This window comes from Galeopterus variegatus, unplaced genomic scaffold (assembly GCF_000696425.1).
Source record: "Galeopterus variegatus unplaced genomic scaffold, G_variegatus-3.0.2 Scaffold5370, whole genome shotgun sequence".
Taxonomy (NCBI): domain Eukaryota; kingdom Metazoa; phylum Chordata; class Mammalia; order Dermoptera; family Cynocephalidae; genus Galeopterus; species Galeopterus variegatus.
The window spans coordinates 12,582-33,268 of record NW_007731481.1 but is presented as its reverse complement, the minus strand read 5'-3'; the positions used below and the strand labels follow the sequence as shown (position 1 = coordinate 33,268).

General features: G+C 37.0%; 1 protein-coding gene across 1 annotated transcript in view; it reads right to left on the bottom strand.

Moving 5' to 3' along the window:
* LOC103604743 (cytochrome P450 2C42-like) overlaps positions 1 to 18,768 on the bottom strand; it is a 47,051-nt gene extending 28,283 nt beyond the window's left edge. The window contains exon 1 of the mRNA XM_008589315.1: positions 18,688 to 18,768. Coding sequence (XP_008587537.1) covers positions 18,688 to 18,768 — 81 coding nt within the window. The remainder of the gene's footprint in view (positions 1 to 18,687) is intronic.
* Positions 18,769 to 20,687: the final 1,919 nt, after the last annotated feature.

The following is a 20,687-nucleotide window of genomic DNA, read 5'->3' as shown; positions in this document are numbered from 1 at the left end:
AGTAGAGCTCCCCTACAAAAATGCTAACGGGACTCAGCTTTCAGGCTGATGAAAAAAAAGCTACTAAACAATAAATCAAAGTGAGAATAATATGTAAATATCTTGAGTAATTATGTGGGGAAATATAAAAGCTATTATTACTATATATTTGTATGTAACCCTCTTTTTGGTTTCTGTATGGTTTACAACAATAATTATAAATCTATGTTAAAAATGTATGACACACAATGTATAAATACGTAATTTGAAACAACACCACAAAGAAGGAATGGAGTTGTATAAGATCAGAGTTAATGTATACAATTTGAAACTAATTTGGTATCAATTTGTTAGAAGTTCATATCAGTATGTTATTCCCTATTATTATTGAAATGTAATTGATTGTATATATCTTTGGGGTACAGCATTGAATATCAATATCAATGTGCAATGTGTGATGCTCAAATCAGGATAATTAGCATATTCAACATAAGACAGTGTAGTCATTTTTTGTGGTCTTTACCAATTTCTCACTAACCTCCCTCTCCCTTCCCATTTCCCAGATCTGCTGGCCTTGGTTCAGTTCTCTCATTTTGAAAGTTCAATGAAATATTGTGATTGTTGTATCTTTCTTTTTTTATTGATTTGTTTATTTTTCAGCTCCTTCTTGTGATGGAGGACAAGTGGTATTTCTCTTTCTGTGCCTGAATTATTTTATTTAACATAATTATCTCAAAGTTCATCTCTGTTGGTTCAAATGATAGAATTTCACTCTTTTTACAGCAGAGTAGTATCCCATTTTGTATATCTACCACCTTTTCCTTACCCAGTCATAAGTCAATGGACATTTAGGTATGTTCCAACTCTTGGCTATTGTAAATAGATTTGCAATAAACATAGGAGTGCCGGTATCCCTTTAACATGATGATTTCCATCAAACCAGTATGTTGTAAGATATATAAGATGTTAACAACAATCCACATGGTAACTGTTAAGAAAAAAATATTTAAAATATACAGAGATAGAAATCAAAATTGAATCAAAACATTTCATTAGAAAAAAATGATTAAGCAAAAAATAAGGCAATACTGGAGGAATTGGTGAGCAAAAAAAGATGTAAGGCATATAAAAATAGCATTATGGCAGAACTAATTTTTTAATATGGCTAATTAACTGTAAGTAAAATGAACTTTCCATTTCAAATGCAGATATAGAAAGAATGGATTTAAAAGAAAAACATTAAAAGAAAAACTGCAAGAGACTCACGTTATACCCAAAGACACATATATGTTGAAAGTGAAAGAATAGAAAACAACTTCCCATGGAGATTGTAGACAAAGAGAGCTGGGATGGCTATACTAATACTGCACAAGATAGATTTTTAGCAAAAGTTTTTAAAAGAAGCAAATAAGAATATTATATATATGAAAAAATGTGAATTCATCAAGTATATAAACTGTTATAATGTATGTGCATCACTCAAAGAACCCGAAAATTTATAAAGCAGACATTGACAGAATTAAAGGAGCAAATAGACAGTTCTACAATAATAGTGAGAGATTCTAGTGCCCAACTTTTGAAAGACCGATAAAGAAATAGAAGACTTGAACAACACTAGATATCAACTATACCTAACAGACATATACAGAAAACTTGCCTCAACAACTGCAGAAAAAAACTCTTCTCAAGTGCACATAGAACTTTCTCCAGGATAGACCACATGTTAGGTCATAAAAAATTCTCAATAAATTTTAAAAGATCAAAATCATATAAACTATTTTCTCAGACCACAATGAAATGAACCTAGAAATCAATAAAAGAAGATTGGACACTAAACTACATTCATTTCTACAACTGATGGTTAAAGAAGAAATCACTAGGAAAATGAACAAATACTGAGATAATGAAAATGAAAACACAAAGTACCAAAATAATGTTATATGAGAAAAGCATTTCTCACAGCAAAATTTATAGCTGTAAACATTTCTGTTAAAGAAAATAAAAACAGCACAGAGAGCACACCGATCAGAGAGGCTCCCATCCAGAGAGGCCCAAGATCTGTGGAGACTAAGTGCCCTGTGGTGCCAGTGTGCGACCTAGCAAGTTGGCCTCAATGCTGCTGCACAACTCCATCCCCAGCCTGGCCGAGTGCATGCTGACAAGAAAGGTGCCTCCCCCGGAGAGGCCCTAGGCCTGAGTTGACCATGAACCCGAGGCACCTGTGGGCAACTGAGCAGACACTGAGGCAGCTGTGCAAAATTGGCAGCCCCAGCAGCATCCTAGTCAGACAATATTATTGAACGAGTGGACCATGAAATCCCCTGCCATGATGACTAAACATCGAAGGAAAGATATCAGAAATATGAAAAATCAAGAAAGTACACCAACAAAGGGTAGTAACTCTTAAGCTCTAGATCCTATAGAATAAGAAGCCCTTGAAATATCTGCCAAGGAATTTCGAGTGCTAATTCTAAGGAAAGTAAATGAGATATAAGAAAACTCAGCTAGAAAACATGATGAAATGAGGAAAAGTATACAGGACCTGAAAGAAGAAATTTACAAGAAAATCAATGCCCTGAAAAATTATGTAGCAGAGCTTGGAGAGCTGAAGAATTCATTCAATGAAATAAAAAACACAACAGAGAGTTTAAAAAGCAGGCTTGCAAAAGCAGAAGAGAGAAATTCTGACCTTGAAGATGGGCTGTTTGAAATAACACGGGCAGACAAAAAATAAGAAAAAAGAATTAGAAACATTGAGGAAAATCTCAGAGACATCAGACAACCTTAAGCACTCAAATATCTGATTCGTGGGTATTCCAAAAGGGGAGGAAAAATGAGATTGCATTGAAAACATATTCACCAAAATAGTAGCAGACAATTTCCCAGGTATAAGAAAAGACACAGATTTTCAGATTCAGGAAACTCAAAGATCCCCAAATTTATTCAATCCAAAAAGGTCTTCTTTAAGACACGTTATAGTCAAATGGGCAAAACTCAAAGACAAGGAGAGACTTTTTAAAGCTGCAAGAGATAGGCATCAAGTCACCTATAAGTGAGCTCCAATCAGACTAGTAGAAGACTTTTCATCACAAACCCTAAAAGTCATAAAGGAATGAGATGATATATTCCAAATACTGAAAGACAGAAATTGCCAGCCAAGAATACTTTACCCTGCAAGGGTATCCTTCTGAAATGAAGGACAAATAGTATATTTCTAAGTCAAACAAAAACTGTGGGAGTTCACTACCACATGACCACCCTTAAAAGAAATTCTCAAGGGATTACTGGGTTTGGTCTCTGAAAAATAACTACCACTGCAATAAAAACTCAAGAAAAATCAAAGCCTACTAGTAAAATAAAAATGCCAACAATGAAGAGGAAAAAAAAAAGCTGTCTATAACCCAAGGGACCAAGAAATACAGAAGACAAACAGTAAATCAGAAAGAAAGGAACAAAAGACACTGAAGACATCCAAACAATAATCAACAAAATGCTAGGAGTTTTAGCATTTTTGTTTTATTAAAATTAATCCACACATTTCAATAACAACTCTTAATGTAAGAAGATTAAATTCCCCAATCAAAATACATGGACTGGCTGACTGGATTAAAAAGGAGGACCCAACTATATGCTGCCTTCAAGAGACCGACTTCATCTATAAAGACTCACATAGACTTAGAGCGAAATGATGGAAAAAGATTTACCACACAAAAAGAAAGGAAAAATGAACTGGAGTACCTATTTTTATATCTGATAAAATAGACTTTAAACTAAAAACTAAGAAAAGAGATAATGAGGGACACTACATAAGGATAAAAGGATTGATCCATCAAGAAGACATAACAGTCATAAATATATATGCACCCAATGTCAGAGCAGCCAGATTTATAAAGCAAACTCTATTAGACCTAAGGAAGGAAATAGACACTAATACCATAATAGCATGGGATTTGAGCACCCCACTCTCAATATTGGACAGATCATCTAGGCAAAGAATCAGCAGAGAAACACAAGATCTAAACAATACTCTAGACCAATTGGGCTTGGCAGATATCTACAGAACATTCTATTCCAAAACCTCAGAATATTCATTTTTCTAATCAGCACATGGATCATTCTCCAGGATAGATCACACATTAGGTCACAAATCAAGTGTCAAAAAATTCAGAAAAGTTGGAATTATTGCATGTATTTTTTTCAGACCACAAAGAATTAAAATTAAAAATCAATGATAAACGAAATTCAGGAAACTATACAAACACATGGAAATTCAACAGCATTCTACTTAATGACATATGGGTCCAAGAAGAAATCAAACAGGAAATCAAAAAAAATTTTGAAACTAATGAAAACAATGATACATCATACCAAAACCTGTGGGATACTGCAAAAGCAGCAATAAGGGGGAAATTTATCTCATTAAATTCTAACTTCAGAAGAATGGAAAGAGGGCAAGTAAAGAACCTAATACTTCACCTTAAAGAACTAGAAAAACAAGAACAATCCAAACCCAAAGTTAGCAGATGGAAAGAAATCATTATGATCAGAGCAGAACTTAATGAAATTAAATTCCAAAAAATGATACAAAAGATCAATGAATCAAAAAGTTAGTTCTTTGAAGAGATGAATAAAATTGACAAACCATTAGCATGGCTAACTAAAAAAAAAAAGAGCAAAGACCCAAATAACAAAAATTAGAAATGAAAGAGGTGATATTACAACTGATAACTCAGAATTACATGTAGTCATTAGAGACTATGAGAAACAACTATATGCCCACAAATTTGAAAATCTGGAGAAAATGGATGAATTTCTGGACACACACAAACAACCAAAAGTGAGCCAAGAAGATGTAGAACATCTGAACAGACTAATAACCATAAAAGACATTGAAGCTGTCATCAGAAGGCTCCCAACAAAGGAAAGCCCAGGACCAGATGGGTTCCTGGCAGAATTCCACCAAACACTCGAAGAGGAATTGACACCAATTTTATATAAACTATTCCAAAATACCGAAACAGAGGCCATTCTCCCAAACTCATTCAATGAAGCAAACATCACTCTGAAATCAAAACCAGAGAAAGATACAACAAAAAAAGAAAAGCAGGGCTGGCCCGGTGGCACACTGCTACAGTGCGCCGCTTGGGAGTGTGGCTGCGCTCCCGCCGAGGGTTCGGATCCCACATACAGACCAGCCGCACACTGGCTGAGTGAGGTGCGGGAGCAACACCGAGGGTTGCGATCCCGTTGCCGGTCCCGGTCCGGTACGGGCGCGACACTGAGGGTTGCGATCCATTGCCGGTCACAAAAAAAGACAAAAAAAAAAAAAGAAAAAAAAAAGAAAACTACAGGCCAATATCCTTGATCAACATAGATGCAAAAATTCTCAATAAAATACTAGCTAACAGAATACAGCAGCCCATACACAAAATTATACACCATTATCAAGTGGGATTCATCCCAATGATGTAAGGGTGGTTTAAAATATGCAAATCAAGAAATGCAATACACCATATTAATAAAATCAAACATCATCTCTATAGATACTGAAAAAGTATTTGATAAAATTCAACACTCCTTCATGATAAAGACTCTGTATAAGTTTGATATATATGGAAAGTATCTCAATATAATTAAAGACATATATGATAAACCCACCGCCAATATCATCTTGAATGGGGAAAAGCTGATAGCTTTTCCTCTAAGAACAGGAACTAGGCAATGATGCCCACTCTCACCACTCCTATTCAACATAATGTTGGAAGTATAACCAGAGCAATCAGAGAAGAGAAGGAAATAAAGGGCATCCAGATTGGAAAAGATGGAGTCAAACTCTCCCTGTTTGCAGATGATATGATCCTATATATTGAACATCCTAAAGCCTCTGCAAATAAACTCTTGGAGTTGATAAATGATTTCAGCAAAGTAGCAGGATACAAAATCAACACACAAAAATCAGTAGCATTTCTATTCTCCAATAGTGAACATGCAGAAAGGGAAATCAAGAATGCTTGCCCATTTACAACAGCTACCAAAAAAATTAAATACTTAGGAATTGAGTTAGCCAAGGATGTGAAAAATCTCTATAATGGGAACAGCAAACCACTGCTGAGAGAATTTAGAGAGAATGGAAGAAGATGGAAAGATATCACATGCTCTTGGCTTGGAAAAATCAACATTGTGAAAATGCCCAGACTACCCAAAGTGATCTACAAATTCAATGCAATCCCCATAAAATTCCAATGACATTTTTCTCAGAAATGGAAAATACTATCCAGGGAGTTATATGGAATAACAAAAGACCATGCATAGCTAAAGCAATGCTGAGCAAAAAAAAAAAAAAAAAAAAAAAAAAAGAAAAAGAAAAAAAAATGTGGGAGGCACAACACTACCTGAATTTAAAGTATACTACAAAGTTATTATAACCAAAACAGTATGGTACTGGCATAAAAACAGACACACTAATCAATGGCATAGAATAGAGAATCTAGAAATCAACTCAAACACCTACATCCATCTGATCTTTGGCAAGGGCACCAAGCCTATACACTGGGGAAGAGACTGCCTTTTCAGCAAATGGTGCTGGGATAACTGGATATTCATATGCAGGAGAGGGAAACTAGACCCATACCTGTCACCATAAACTAAAATCAACTCAAAATGGATTAAAGAATTAAATATACACCCTGAAACAATAAAACTTCTTAAAGAAAACTTAGGAGAAACACTTCAAGAAGTAGGACTGGATACAGACTTCATGAATACCACCCCAAAAGCACAGATGACCAAAAGAAAAATAAACAAGTGTGATTATATCAAATGAAAAAGCTTCTGCACAACAAAAGAAACAATTAACAGAGTTAAAAGACAACCAACAGAGTGGGAGAAAATATTTTCAAAATATACATCTGACAAAGGATTAATATCCAGAATATACAAGGAACTGAAACAACTGTACAACAAAAAAACAAGTAACCCAATTAAAAAATGGGCAAAAGAGCTAAATAAACATTTCTCAAAGGAAGATATATGAATGGCCAACAGACACATGAAAAAATGTTCAACATCACTTAGCAGTCAGGAAATGCAAATCAAAACCACACTGAGATACTATCTCACCCCAGTTCAGATGGCTAATATTCAAAAGACTATGAATGATAAATGCTGGCGAGGTTGCAGAGAGAAAGGAACTCTCATACATTGATGGCGGGACTGTAAAATGGTACAGCCTCTATGGAAAATGGTATGGAGGTTCCTCAAACAATTGCAGATAGATCTACCATATGACTCAGCTGTCTGACTGCTAGGAATATATGTAGAGGAATGGAAATCATCAAGTCGAAGATATACCTTTCTCCAATGTTCATTGCAGCACTCTTTACAATAGCTAAGAGTTTGAACCAGCCCAAATGTCCATCATCAGATGAGTGGATATGGAAAAGGTGGTATTTCTACACAGTGGAATACTACTCTGCTATAAAAAAGAATGAAATACTGCCATTTGAGGCAACATGGATGGACCTAGAGAGAATTGTTTTAAGTGTAATGGGTCAGGGACAGAAAGAGAAATATCACATGTTCTCCCTTATTTGTGGGAGCTAAAAATAAATAAATAAACACACAAATAACCTGGGGGGGGGGAGCAAAGAAGACAGAACAATTTCAATTCCTTGAAGTTGATAGACAAGAAAACAGAAAGGACATTGTTGGGAGGGAGGGGGCAGAGGGAGCAGGGAGGGATGTTTCAGTAATTGGCCACAATAATCAACCACATTGTATATTGACAAAATAAAATAAGGCAGAGACCAGAGCTCTAGAAGGGGAGGTAAGGCACGAGCATAAATAAAAGAGTATAGTGTGGTCAGTGTCAGAACGGAAATAGGCAACAGGCAATGGGATTTCAGAAGAGGGAGAAAAGACTCCTAGGAATTTCCCATAGAGAGGATGAGGAAAGACTTCCTGGGTGACCTGGCATCTGCACTTGACTTTGAGGGATGGGAATTTTAGATACAAGTCTTTGGATGGAGGAGGACATCCATGTGGAGGGAAGAATGGAAAACTAAAAAGAAATAGCTCAAATAAACAACTAAAAAGGAACAGCAAAGTAAACTTTAGAACAGAAGGAAGCAGAGATACATGAAAAAGGGAACACAAAAGCAAACAAAGATAAAAAGAATTAGTGAAACCAAATATTGGTTCTTCAAAAAGACTGACAAAATTGACAAATCGTTCACTATACTTGCTAAATAAAATAAAGAGAGAAGACACCAATAACAAAAATTGGAAAAGAAAGCAGAAACAGTATTACTGATTTTACAGAAATAAAAATGATTTTAAAAGACTATGATAAACAGTTGTGCACCAACAAATTAGATAATCTAGATAAATGGAAGACATCCTAGAAACACACAAATTATCAAAACTGAATCAAGGTGAAATAGAAAATGAGAACACACATCAAGCAAAATGTTTAATTAGTAGACAAAAACTCCCAAAAAAGAAAGGTCAAGAACAAAATGACTTCACTGGTGAATTCTACCAAAAAGTTAAAAAAGAATTAAAATTAATCTTACTCAATTCTTTTAAAGAAATAGAAGAGGAGTGAATGCATTCTAACACACTTTATGATGCTACCCTGACACCAAAGCCAGATAAAGATGCTACAAGTTAAGACCAATATCTGTTATGAATATAGATGCAAAATTCTCAACAAAATATTTGTAAACCAAACCCAACAGCACATTAAAAGTATTACACACAAAGAAACACACAATCTGATTTTTAAATGGGCACAGGACTTGAATAGAAATATACAAATGGTGAATGACCACATGGAAAAACTGCTCAATGTCACTAACGGTTAGGGAAATAGAAATCAAAACCATAATGAGATACCACCTGACCCATTAGGAGAACTTCTATTAAAAAAAAAAAAGAAAGAAAGAAAGAAAATAACAGGTGTTGGTGAGGAAATCGTTACCCTTGTGTTCTGTTGTTGAAAATGTAATATGGTGCAGCCACTATAGAAAACAGGGTGGCAGTTCCTCAAAAAATTAAAAATAGAATTACCATATAATTCAGCAATTCTACATCTGGGTACATACCCAAAAGAACCGAAAGCAGAGTATGAAAGAGGTATATGTACAGCCATGCTCATAGTGGCATTATTTACAATAGCCACAAGGTAGAAGTAACCCAAGTGTCTATCAACAGATGAGAAGATAAACAGAATGTGGTATATACATACAATGGAATATTATTCACCCTTAAAATGGAAAGAAGTTCTGATACATGCCACAACATAAATAAACCATGAGGACATTATCCTGTTAAAAAATCCAGTCACAAGGGACAAATACTGTAAGATTCCACTTTTATGAGGTACCTAGACCAATCAATTTATAGACATAGAAAGTAGAAAGGTGCTTGCCAGGGGTTAAAGGGAATGAGAAATGGGAATTTATTGTTTAACGTGTACAGAGTTTCCATTCTTCAAGGTAATAAGAGTTCTGGAGATAAATGGTTATGGTAGCACAACAATGTGAATATACTTAATGCCATTAAACTGTACACATAAAATGGTTAATATAGCAACTTTTACGTTACGCATATTTTGCCAAAATTTTTAAAAAATTATATACTGTAACCATGTAGTATTATTCCTGGAAATGCAAAGGTGCAAGGTCAAGGGTTCAGATACCCGTACCAGCCAGCCACCAAAAGGAAAGGAAAGAAAAGGAAAGAAAGAAAGCAAATCATACAATAACCATATTATTAGAATGAAAGAAAAAAAAACTACATTGTTATATTAATAGATGCAGAAAAAGCATTTGACAAAAATAAAAATGCTTTATGAATAAAACACTCAGAACATTATAAATACAGTGGAACTTTCTTATCATGATAAAGCACATTTAGGAAACTTCCAAAGCTAAATCATTCTCATTTGTGAAAGCTGATCCACTAAAATCAGGGGGAAATAACCAAGGTTGTCCATGTCACCACTTCTATTCAACATAGCACTGGAAGTCGTAGCCAGAGCAATTAGACAAGGCAAAGAAAAAAAAATTAAGTAGGAAAGGAAGAAGTAAAACTATATCTATTTTAAAAAAATGATTCTTTATAGAAAAATTCCCCACAACCCACAGTAAAAATAACTAGAGCTAATAAATTATTTCAGCATAATTTCAGCATACAAGATCAACACAAAAATCATTTGTGTCTCTATACAACAACCGTAAACAATCTGAAAATGAAATAAAAATAATTACATTTACAATATCATCCAAAAGGTTAAAATACCTAAAAATCTATAACGAAGGAGGTAAAAGACTCATAAACTAAAAATTATTAAACGTTGCTTAAAAAATTAAGAATGTCAAAATAAATGGAGAACCATCCCATGATCAAGGGTCAGAAGATTTAATATTGTTAATATGGCAATATACCCTAAAGCAATCTAAAGATTAAGTGGAATCACTATCAAAATTCCAATGGTCAGTTTTTCAGAAATGGGAAGCCAATCCTCAAATTCATGATAAAGCACATTTTTGAAACTTCTGAAGCTAAATAATACTTGATTGTGATAGTATATCCTCTAAAAGGAGGAAACTAAATGGAGTGAAGAGACTCAACTTCCCAACTTTTCTCCAAAGAAGATACACAAATGGGAAACAGCACATGAAAAGATGTTCAATATCACTAATTACTAGGAATATGCAAGTCAAAATTGCAATGAGATAACACTGCACGCTGACTAGGATGTTTTTAATATACACAAAATGTTACAAAATCTAAAGTATTGTCAATTATGTGCAAAAATAAGAACCTTTGTACATTGCTTGTGTGAATAAAATATGGAGCATTCACTGTAGAAAAGTTTAGCAGTTTCTCAAACAGATTAGCATAAAATTACCATATGACTCCAAAATTCCACTCCTGGGAATGTACCCAAGAAAAATGAAAACACTTCCATGAAGAAGCTTGTACACAAATGTTCATAGCAACATTACTTATAAGAGCCAAAAGGAAGAATAACACAAATGTCCATCAACAGATGAATGATAAACAAATTGTGGTATGTGTACATGTAAAATGATATATTTTTTCAGACACAAAAACAACAAAGCACTGATACATGCTACAATTTAAACATTATGATAAGTGAAAGAAGCCCAAAACAAATGGTCACATATGCTATGAGTCCTTTTATATGATATATCCATAATAGTCAAATCCACAGAGACAGAAAGCAGATGAAAGTTTACTACATGATGGGGTGGAGGAATGGCAAACAATCATTTAATATATATGGTATGCTTGTGTGGAGTGATGGAAATGTTTTGAAACTACGAGTGCTGCTGGTTGCACAACATTGTGAATAAACTGTATACCTCTATAGGGTACAATAAAAATTTTCAGTTTTATGGTATGTGAATTTCACTTCAAGTTTTTTTATTGAAACAAAAATTGATTGCACATATTCGCGTGGGGTATCAAGCTGAATATTATTATATGTGCGCAATATATGATGCGCAAATAAGGACAATCAGCACATTCAGCATTATACAATGTGGCCACTTTCCATGGGCCTCCACCAATCCTTCACTAATCCCCTCTCCCTCTTCCCACCTCTGGTAATCCTAGTTCTCTTCTCTCCTTTTGAAAGTTCAATGTACAATTATGATGGTTGTATCTTTCTTTCTTCTTTTTTAAATTTTTTCATGTTTTTTTTTTTTTTCCAAGCTCCCACTTATGTGTGAGGGCATGGGGTATTTCTCTTTCTGTGCCTGGCTTATTTCACTTAACATAATTTTCTCAAGTTTATCCAGGTTGACGTGAATGGCAGAATTTCAGTCATTTTTTATGGCAGAATAGTCTTCCCTTGAGTGTATATTCTGCATTTTCCTTTTCCAGTTGTCTGTCGATGGACATTTAGCTTGGATTCAACTCTTGGCTATTGTAAATAGAGCTGCCATAAGCATATGAGTTGTATCCCTTTGACAAGATGATTTCAATTCTTTTGGGTACATACCCAGAAGTGGGATTGCTGGATCGTATGGCAGTATTATCTATAGTTGATTGAAGAATCTCCAAACTATTTTCAATAATGGTTGCACTAATTTACACTCACACTGCAACTTAGGAGAGTTAACCTTTCTCCACATCTGTGATGCCATTGGTTACTCTCTGTCTTTTTTGATAATAATCAGTCTAACTGGGTGAGATGATATCAATGTGGTTTCGATTTGTATTTCCCTGATGTCTAGTGATGCTGAGCATTTTTCATGTGTCTGCTGGCCATTTGCACATTTTCCTTTGAGAAATGCCTATGCAGCCACACTTCCCTATTTTTAAATAGGTTACTTATTTTTTGGTGTTAAGTTGTTTGAGTTCCTTGTACATTCTGGATATTAATCCTTTGTCAGATGCACAGGTTTCAAATATGTTCTCCCATTCTGTAGGTTGTCTTTTCACTCAGTTTATTGTATCCTTTGTTGTGCAGAAGATTTTTGGTTTGATATAATCCCATTTTTTAATTTTTTCTTTTGTTGCCTTGTGTTTTGGGGGTCATATTCATAGAGTCTCTGTCCAGTCCTATTTCTTGAAGTGTTTGCCCTATGTTTTATTTTAGGAGTTCAATAGTTTCCATTCTTATATTTCAGTCTTTAATCCATGTTGAGTTGATTTTTGTATATGGCAAGAGGTATGGGTCTACTTTCATTCCTCTACATATGAATGTCATTTTCCCAGCACCATTTATTGAAGATGGAGTCTTCACCCCAATGTATGGTATTGCTGCCTTTGTCAAAGATCAGTCGACTGGAAATATGTGGGTTGAGTTCTGGGTTCTCTGTACTCATTGGTCCAAGTGTCTGTTTGTATGCCAGTACCATGCTGGTGTTTTTCTTTCTGTATGGTATTGCTGCCTTTGTCAAAGATCAGTCGACTGGAAATATGTGGGTTGAGTTCTGGGCTCTCTGTACTCATTGGTCCAAGTGTCTGTTTGTATGCCAGTACCATGCTGGTGTTTTTCTTTCTTTTTTTTTTTTTTATAGTAACATACTTGATTGTACTTATCAGTGGGGAACACAGTTACATATCAATACTTGTGTGCAATATGTGATGCTCAAATCAGGATAATCAGTACATTCAACAATATACAATGTAATCATTTTCTGTGGCCCTTTACCAATTCCTCCCTTACCCTATCCCCTTCTCACCTATGGATCCTTCTGTTGTGCTCTCTTCTTTTGAAATTTCAACACATTATTCTGACTGTAGCAACTTTCTTTCATTTATTTATTTTTTTTTTATTTAGCTCCCACTTATAAGTGAGGACATGCAGTTTTCTCCTTCTGTGCCTGACATAATTCACTTAAGATAATTTTGTATAAATTCACCCATTTTTCTGTGAATGCCTGTATTTCATTCTTTTTATGGCAGTGTTGTATTCCATTGTGGAAATATACCACATTTTCCTTATCCAGTCATCTGACGGTGGACATTTAGGTTGGTTCCAATCTTTCCTATTGTAAATATAGCTGCAATAAAATTATCCCTTCAATATGATGATTTCCATTCCTTTGGCATTGGAAATAACCAGCAGTAGGATTGCTACATCGTACAGCAGTTGCAACTGTAGTTGTTTGAGGAACCTCCATATCATTTTCCATAATGGCTGAACCAATTTACAGCCCCCCCAACAATGTAGAAGTTATTCCCCTTCTCCAAATTCTCACCAGCATTTGTTATTCCCTGTCTTTTTTATAACAGCCAGTCTAACTGGTGTGAAATGACATCTAAATGCAGTTTTGATTTGCATTTCCCTTATGCTTACTGATGTTGAGCGTTTTTTCATGTGCCTTATGGCCATTTGTATATCATACTTTGAGAAATGCCTATTCAGCTCTTTTGCCCATTTTTAAATTCTGAGTATTTTAATTTTATTTTTAATTTTATATTTTAATATTAATCCTTTGTCAGATGCATAGTTTAGAAATATTTTCTCCAATTCTGTACGTTATTTTTTATTTGCTCTGTTAATTATTTCTTTTGCTGTGCAGAACGTTTTTAGTTTGATATAATCCCATTTGTTTATTTTTTTCCTCTGTTGCCTGTGCTTTTAGGGTTATATTCATAACATCTTTGCCCAATCCTGCTTCCTGAAGTGTTTGCCCTATGTTTTGATTTTTTATTTGCTCTGTTAATTATTTCTTTTGCTGTGCAGAACGTTTTTAGTTTGATATAACCCCATTTGTTTATTTTTTTCCTCTGTTGCCTGTGCTTTTAGGGTTATATTCATAACATCTTTGCCCAATCCTACTTCCTGAAGTGTTTGCCCTATGTTTTGTTTCAGGAGTTTTATAGTTTCAGGTCTTATATTTAATTCTTTAACCCTTTTTGAGATGATATTGGTATAAGGTATGAGGTAAAGGTCTAGTTTCATTCTTCTACATATGGATGTCCAATTTCCCCAGCATCATTTATTGAAGAGGTAGTCCTTTTCCCAATGTATGTTCTTGTTGCCCTTCTCAAAGATCAATTTGCTGTAGGTTTGTGGGTTGAATTCTGGGTTCCCTATTTTCTGTTATGTTGCTCCGCATGTCTGTTTTTATGCCAGTACCATGATGCTTTGGTTACTATAGGTTTTTAGTATAGTTTGAAGTCAGGTAGTGTTATGCCTCTGGCTTCATTTTCTTTGCTCAATATTACACTGGCTATTAAGGGTCTTCTGCTGTTCCATATGAGTTTTAGGATTGTTTTTTCTATTTCTGTTAAGAATGTCATTGGTATTTCGAAGGAGATTGCATTGAATGTGTAGGTTGCTTTTGCTAGTATGGACATTTTCACAGTGTTAATTCTTCCAATCCAAGAGCATGGAATGTCTTTTCATCTTTTTGTGTACTCTTTAATTTCTTTCAGCAGTGATTTGTAGTTCTCATTGTCCGAATCTTTCACTTACTCATTTAAATTAACTCAAAGATAGTTTATTTTATTGGTGACTACATAATTGGGTATGCTTTCTTGATTTCTTTCTTGGCTAGTTCATTGTTACAGTGTTAAAAATACTACAGATATTTGAGTGTCTTTCTTATATCTTGCAACATTACTGAAATTGATTATTAGCTTTAAGAGTTTTTGTGTAGAGTTTAAAATTTTTTCTATGTACAGGATCATGTTTTCTTCAGACAGGGAAAGTTTGACTTCATCTTTTCCAGTGTGGATGCCCTTTATTTCCTTCTCTTGCCTGATTGATCTGGCAAGTACTTCCAATATGATGTAAAAGAGGAGTGGCAAAGTGAGAGTCCGCTACATTTAGGATTGGCTTGTTCTTGTTTCCATTTCTCTGAGGTGTAGTGTTAGGTTGTTTATTGGAAACCTTTCTATTTTTTTGATGTAGGCTATTTTTGCAATTTAATTTCCCTCTCAGTACTGCTTTTGCAGTATCCCACAGGTTTTGGTATGATGTGTCTTTATTTCATTAGTTTAGAGAAATTTTTTGATCTCCTGTTTAATTTCTTCTTGGATCCTTGCGTAATTCAGGAGCATATTGGTTAATTTACATGTTTTTATATAGTTTCCAGAGTTTAGCTTGTTATTGATTACTAGTTTTAATCTGTTGTGGCTAGAAAGAATACTCAAAATGATTTTAATTTTTCAAAATTTGTTGAGGCTTGATTTGTGAATTAACATGCTATCTATCCTGGAGAATGCTTCATGAACTGATAGGCAGAATGTATCTTTAGTTGTTGGGTGTAATGTTCTGTAGATATCTGCCAAGTCCAATTGGTCAAGGTGTGCTTTAAATCCTGTGTTTCTCTGTTGATTTATTGCCTATATGATTGTCCAATGCTAAGACAGAGGTGTTCAGGTCCCCAAATATTATTATATTGGGATTCATCTTTTTCCTTAGGTCTAACATTGACTGCTTTCTACATGTGAGTGCTCCAGTGTTGGATGTCTATATTTATGATTCCTATGTCTTCTTCTTGAGTACAGACCTTTATCATTATATCATGGCCTTCTTTATCTATTTTTATGGTTTTTGATTTAAAGTCTACATTTTCCTAAATAAGAATAGCTACTCCTGCTCATTTTTTATTCTGATTTACATGGTATATCTTTTTTCATCCATTCACTGCTGGTCTGTGTCTTTACAGGTGAGATGAGTTTCTTGTAGACAGCATATAATTGGATCCAGCTTTTTAATCCAATCCATCAGTCTGTTACTTGGAATTCCTTTTCAGACATTTCAAGGGTGTCCTGTTTTGGGGGGGGCCCTGGTGTCAATCCATCAGTCTGTTACTTGGAATTCCTTTTCAGACATTTCAAGGGTGTCCTGTTTTGGGCGGGGGGGGGCTGGTGGGGGGGCCCTGGTGTTTGAGAACTATCATATTCCTTTGGTTGTGTCATATTTTCTTTTCTTCATATTTCTAGTATCTCTACATTGATGGCTGGTCACCTCACAGAGCATTTACTTCTAGTCTGGGCTTCAAGGAGAGAGACTTCTTCCTGTGGATGTGTTTTATACTGACTGTTGAGTAGGGTGTTTTCATATTGTTTCCAGGTAGACTCAGTAGGGTAGTCTCTGTGTGGATACCTCAGCTATATTCAATGTCAATGTAGCATGTGAGTGCCTCCATGGCCTAGGCACTTAGTGGTTAACTGCTATGGTTAGTGACACTGTGTATGGTTGTCAAGGATGTTGGTAAGATCTTGATGTCTTGGGAAAAGTGCCTGGGTGGGTGACTTGGCATTCTTTGGCTGAGGTGGGTGGCTGTGAGTGGGCTTGTTGGTTCCCTGGCTACTGTCCCATGACCCTGGTGGGTGCACTTGGGTATATTGGATCTCCTCAGCTTGAATGGGTGACCCTTGGCAGGGTTTCTCTTTCCTCATTCCTACAGACTGAGGCTTTTCTTGGGTACTTACTTTTCTTTGTAGGGGGATGGGTGGGTGATTTCTGGGGATTTTCTTAGAGTATTTGGCTCTTCTGGGTTTCTGCTCTCTCCCAGGTCTCTGCATGTGTCTCTCTCTGGGTTAAGGCAGTCACATGCACTGTACACATTGCTTCTCCCCCAGGTGCACAACCACAGGAGCAGCATTATTCCCCCTATGGGGTGGGCCACTGAGAAACAGGTCTGTGCTGGTTTACCTCTTCCTTCTGTCAATGAGTAGTGGTGGCAGTGGGTCCCTCACATGGCCAGTCTAACTGGTCCAATGACAGCAGTGGCAGTGTGTATGGCTGCCAGCAGCAGTAATGGCAGGAGCAAAGAGCTGCACTGCAGGTGGTAGTGATGAGGGGGATCCTGCACACAGCTGGGCTGGCTATTTCTCCAGCCTTAGCAGGGGGTTCTGTGGACCAATCTGGTTGGTGTGATGGCTGATGTTGGTAGCAGCCACATTGCAGGCTACTTTGGGGGGGGGGTGTCCCAGTGCAAACAGGCTGGCTGGTGAGATAATTTGAATGGGGGTCCTGCATGTGGCTGGTCTAGCTGGGACCATAGCAGCTATGTGGCCAGCTGCTGGTGGTGGCCACTGCCCTGTATGAGGCTATGCCAGGGGTCCTGCACACAGCAAGGGTTACTGTTGCAATGGCATAGGTGGGGTTCCTGTGTGCAGATGGTATGGCTGGCCTCACTTCAATTCTTAAATGGCTTCACTCCATACATTAACCTACAGATTTAATACAATCCCTGTCAAAATTTCCACTGGTTTCTTTGCAGAAATTGATGAGCTTATGCTAAAATCATATGGAAATTCAACGGACCCAGAATGCCAAAACAGTCTTATAAAGAACAACAGGACGTCTGGGAAGATGTTGGACTAGAGGTGCCCAGAGCATGTTCATCCCACAGAATAGGATCGAAATCATATGGAAATTCAACGGACCCAGAATGCCAAAACAGTCTTATAAAGAACAACAGGACATCTGGGAAGATGTTGGACTAGAGGTGCCCAGAGCATGTTCATCCCACAGAATAGGATCGAAACAGGCCTACAACTACCACTACTGCAGTCGCTGGAGCCATCTTCCCATCCCAGAACCATTTTCCATCACAGAACTGATCCCTGCAAAGGAGAAGTCTTTTCACTACAGGTAGCCCATTACTACAACTGCAGACTGGAGACATGAGTTAATCCCACTGATGCCAAACACACCACAGATGCAAGGGAGATTGCTACAACCAGCAGCACCATTGCCACCCACATGAGGTAACTCCACTGCTGCCAAGGACACCACAGACACAAGGAAAACAGTTGCAGCCATCAGTGCTCCTGCCACTGCAATGAAGTAACCCAACTGCTGCCAAGAACACCACAGACGCAAGAGAGGCAGTTGTATCCACCAGTTCCACTGCTGTCCCCATGAGGCGACCCCGCTTCTGCTGTGGACATCACATGTGAGGGAGGGTGTTGCAGTAACCAGCACCACTGCCATCCCCACAAAGTAACCCTGCTGTTGCTGGAGACACTGCAGACACGAGGGTGGCTGTTGCAGCCACCAGCAATGCTGTCACTGCCATGAAGTAACCCACTGCTACTGCAACCACTGGAGATGCAAGGGGGTGGTGCAACAGCCAATGGTGCTGTTGACATCCCCATAAGGTGACCCTGCTGCTGGTAAGGACACTGCAAACACCAGGGAGGAATTTGCAGGTGCTACCACTGCAACTGCCATTGTAACCCTGCTGCTACTGTGGATACCTTAGCTTCACAGAACATGACTACAAACACTGCAGCCAAGAGGGCAGCTGGAGCAACTGTCATTGCTGCAGTCACCACCATCACCCTCATCATATGAGCAGCCTTCACCACTGGAGCCACCACTGCACCACTGCCACATGGGCAGCCAACCAGTGCCACCTCAACAATCACCAGCAATACTCGAGTGGCTTGCTAACACAGCAGCAGCAACAGCAGCCACTACCACTTTACAGGAGGACTGCTGACCACTCAACTGCATTGACATAATGAGGGTCACCAACAGTGTGCAGGGTAGGAGAGTAACAGAAGAAGCAACTGCTTTACCAGACAACCAGACACTAATGTAGAGATACCAGAAAAAAGAGAAAGAAAAAATGAAAATATGAGTCCACCAAAGAAATACAATATCTCTGAAGTACCAGAGCTCATAGAGCAGGAAATACTGGAAATTACTGAAAAGTAATTCCAACTAAAAATCTTAAGGAATCTCATTGAGACTCAAGAATACTCTGATGATACAATGAACTGAGCAAAATTATCCAGGATATGAAAGAGGAAACATACAAAGAGACTAATACTTTAAAAAGGATGTGGCAGAACTCATAGAACTGAACAAGTCATTCAACAAAATAAAAAGCACAACTTAAGAGCTTAAGCAGTAAGCTAGAACAAACAGAAGAAAGAATTTCTGATCTTGAATACAGTCTCTTTGAAATAACTCAGACAGACAGAAAAGGAAACCGAATTTAAATAAATGAAGAAAATCTAAGAGAGATAACACAATCTTAGGTGCACAAACATCCAAATCATGGTGTTCCTGATGGGAGGACAAAGGAAAAGTCATTGAGAATATGTTCAACAAAATAAGAGCAGAACACTTCACCAGGTATAGGGAAAGACATGGATCTTCAGATTCAGGAGGCTCCAAGAGTCCCAAACAGATTCAATCAACAGGGTCCTGTCTAAAACACATTATCAATAAACTGGCAAAACTCAAAGACAAAGACAGAATCCTAAAAACAGCAAGAGAAAAGCATTAAGTCACCTATAAAGAAGTCCCCTTCAGTCTAACTGCAGACTTTTCAACATAAAAACTACAGGCCAGATGAGAATGGGATGATATATACAAAATAATAAAGGAAAAAAACTTTCAGGCCAGAATACTATACCAGCAAGGCTGTCATTCAGAAACAAAAGAGAAAAAGTGTATTTCCCAGACAAACAATAACTACAGGAGTTCAACAACACATGACCCATCATATAAGAAATCCTTAAGGGAGGCATGCATCTGGAATTCAAAAGCAGTAATCACTACCGTGAATACACAAGAAGGAACAAAGCCCAGTGTTAGAGCAAAAATGCAAATGAGAAACAGAAAGAAAGTACATCTTACCAACTCCAAAAACCAACACACACCAAACCGCAAACAATAACTGGGAAAGTAAGAAACAAAAGATATTTAAAACACACAAATGAAAATTGATAAAATGCCAGAAGTAAAACAAAGTCTCTCAGTAAAAACCCCATATGTAAATATATTAAATTCTCCACTCATAAGACACAGAATGGCTGATTGGATTAAAAAGCTAGTACCTACTATATGCTGTCTAAAAGAAACTCATTTCACCTGAAAAAAACACAAACAGACTATGAAGAGATGGAAAAAGATATAACATGCAAATGGAAATCAAAAACAAGCAGGAGTAGGGCCGGCCCGGTGGCGCACTGGATAGTGCACTGCTTGGGAAGCGCGGCGGCGCTCCTGCCCGAGGGTTCGGATCCCACATACAGACCGGTTCCCACTCACTGGCTGAGCGAGGCGCGGGAGCAACACCAAGGGTTGCGATCCCGTTGCCGGTCCCCGGTCTGGTACGGGGGCAACACTGAGGGTTGCGATCCGTTGCCGGACACGGAAAAAGACAAAAGACAAAAAAAAAAACAAAAACAAAAAAAAACAAAAAAAACCAAGCAGGAGTAGCTATTCATATAACAGTTAAAAT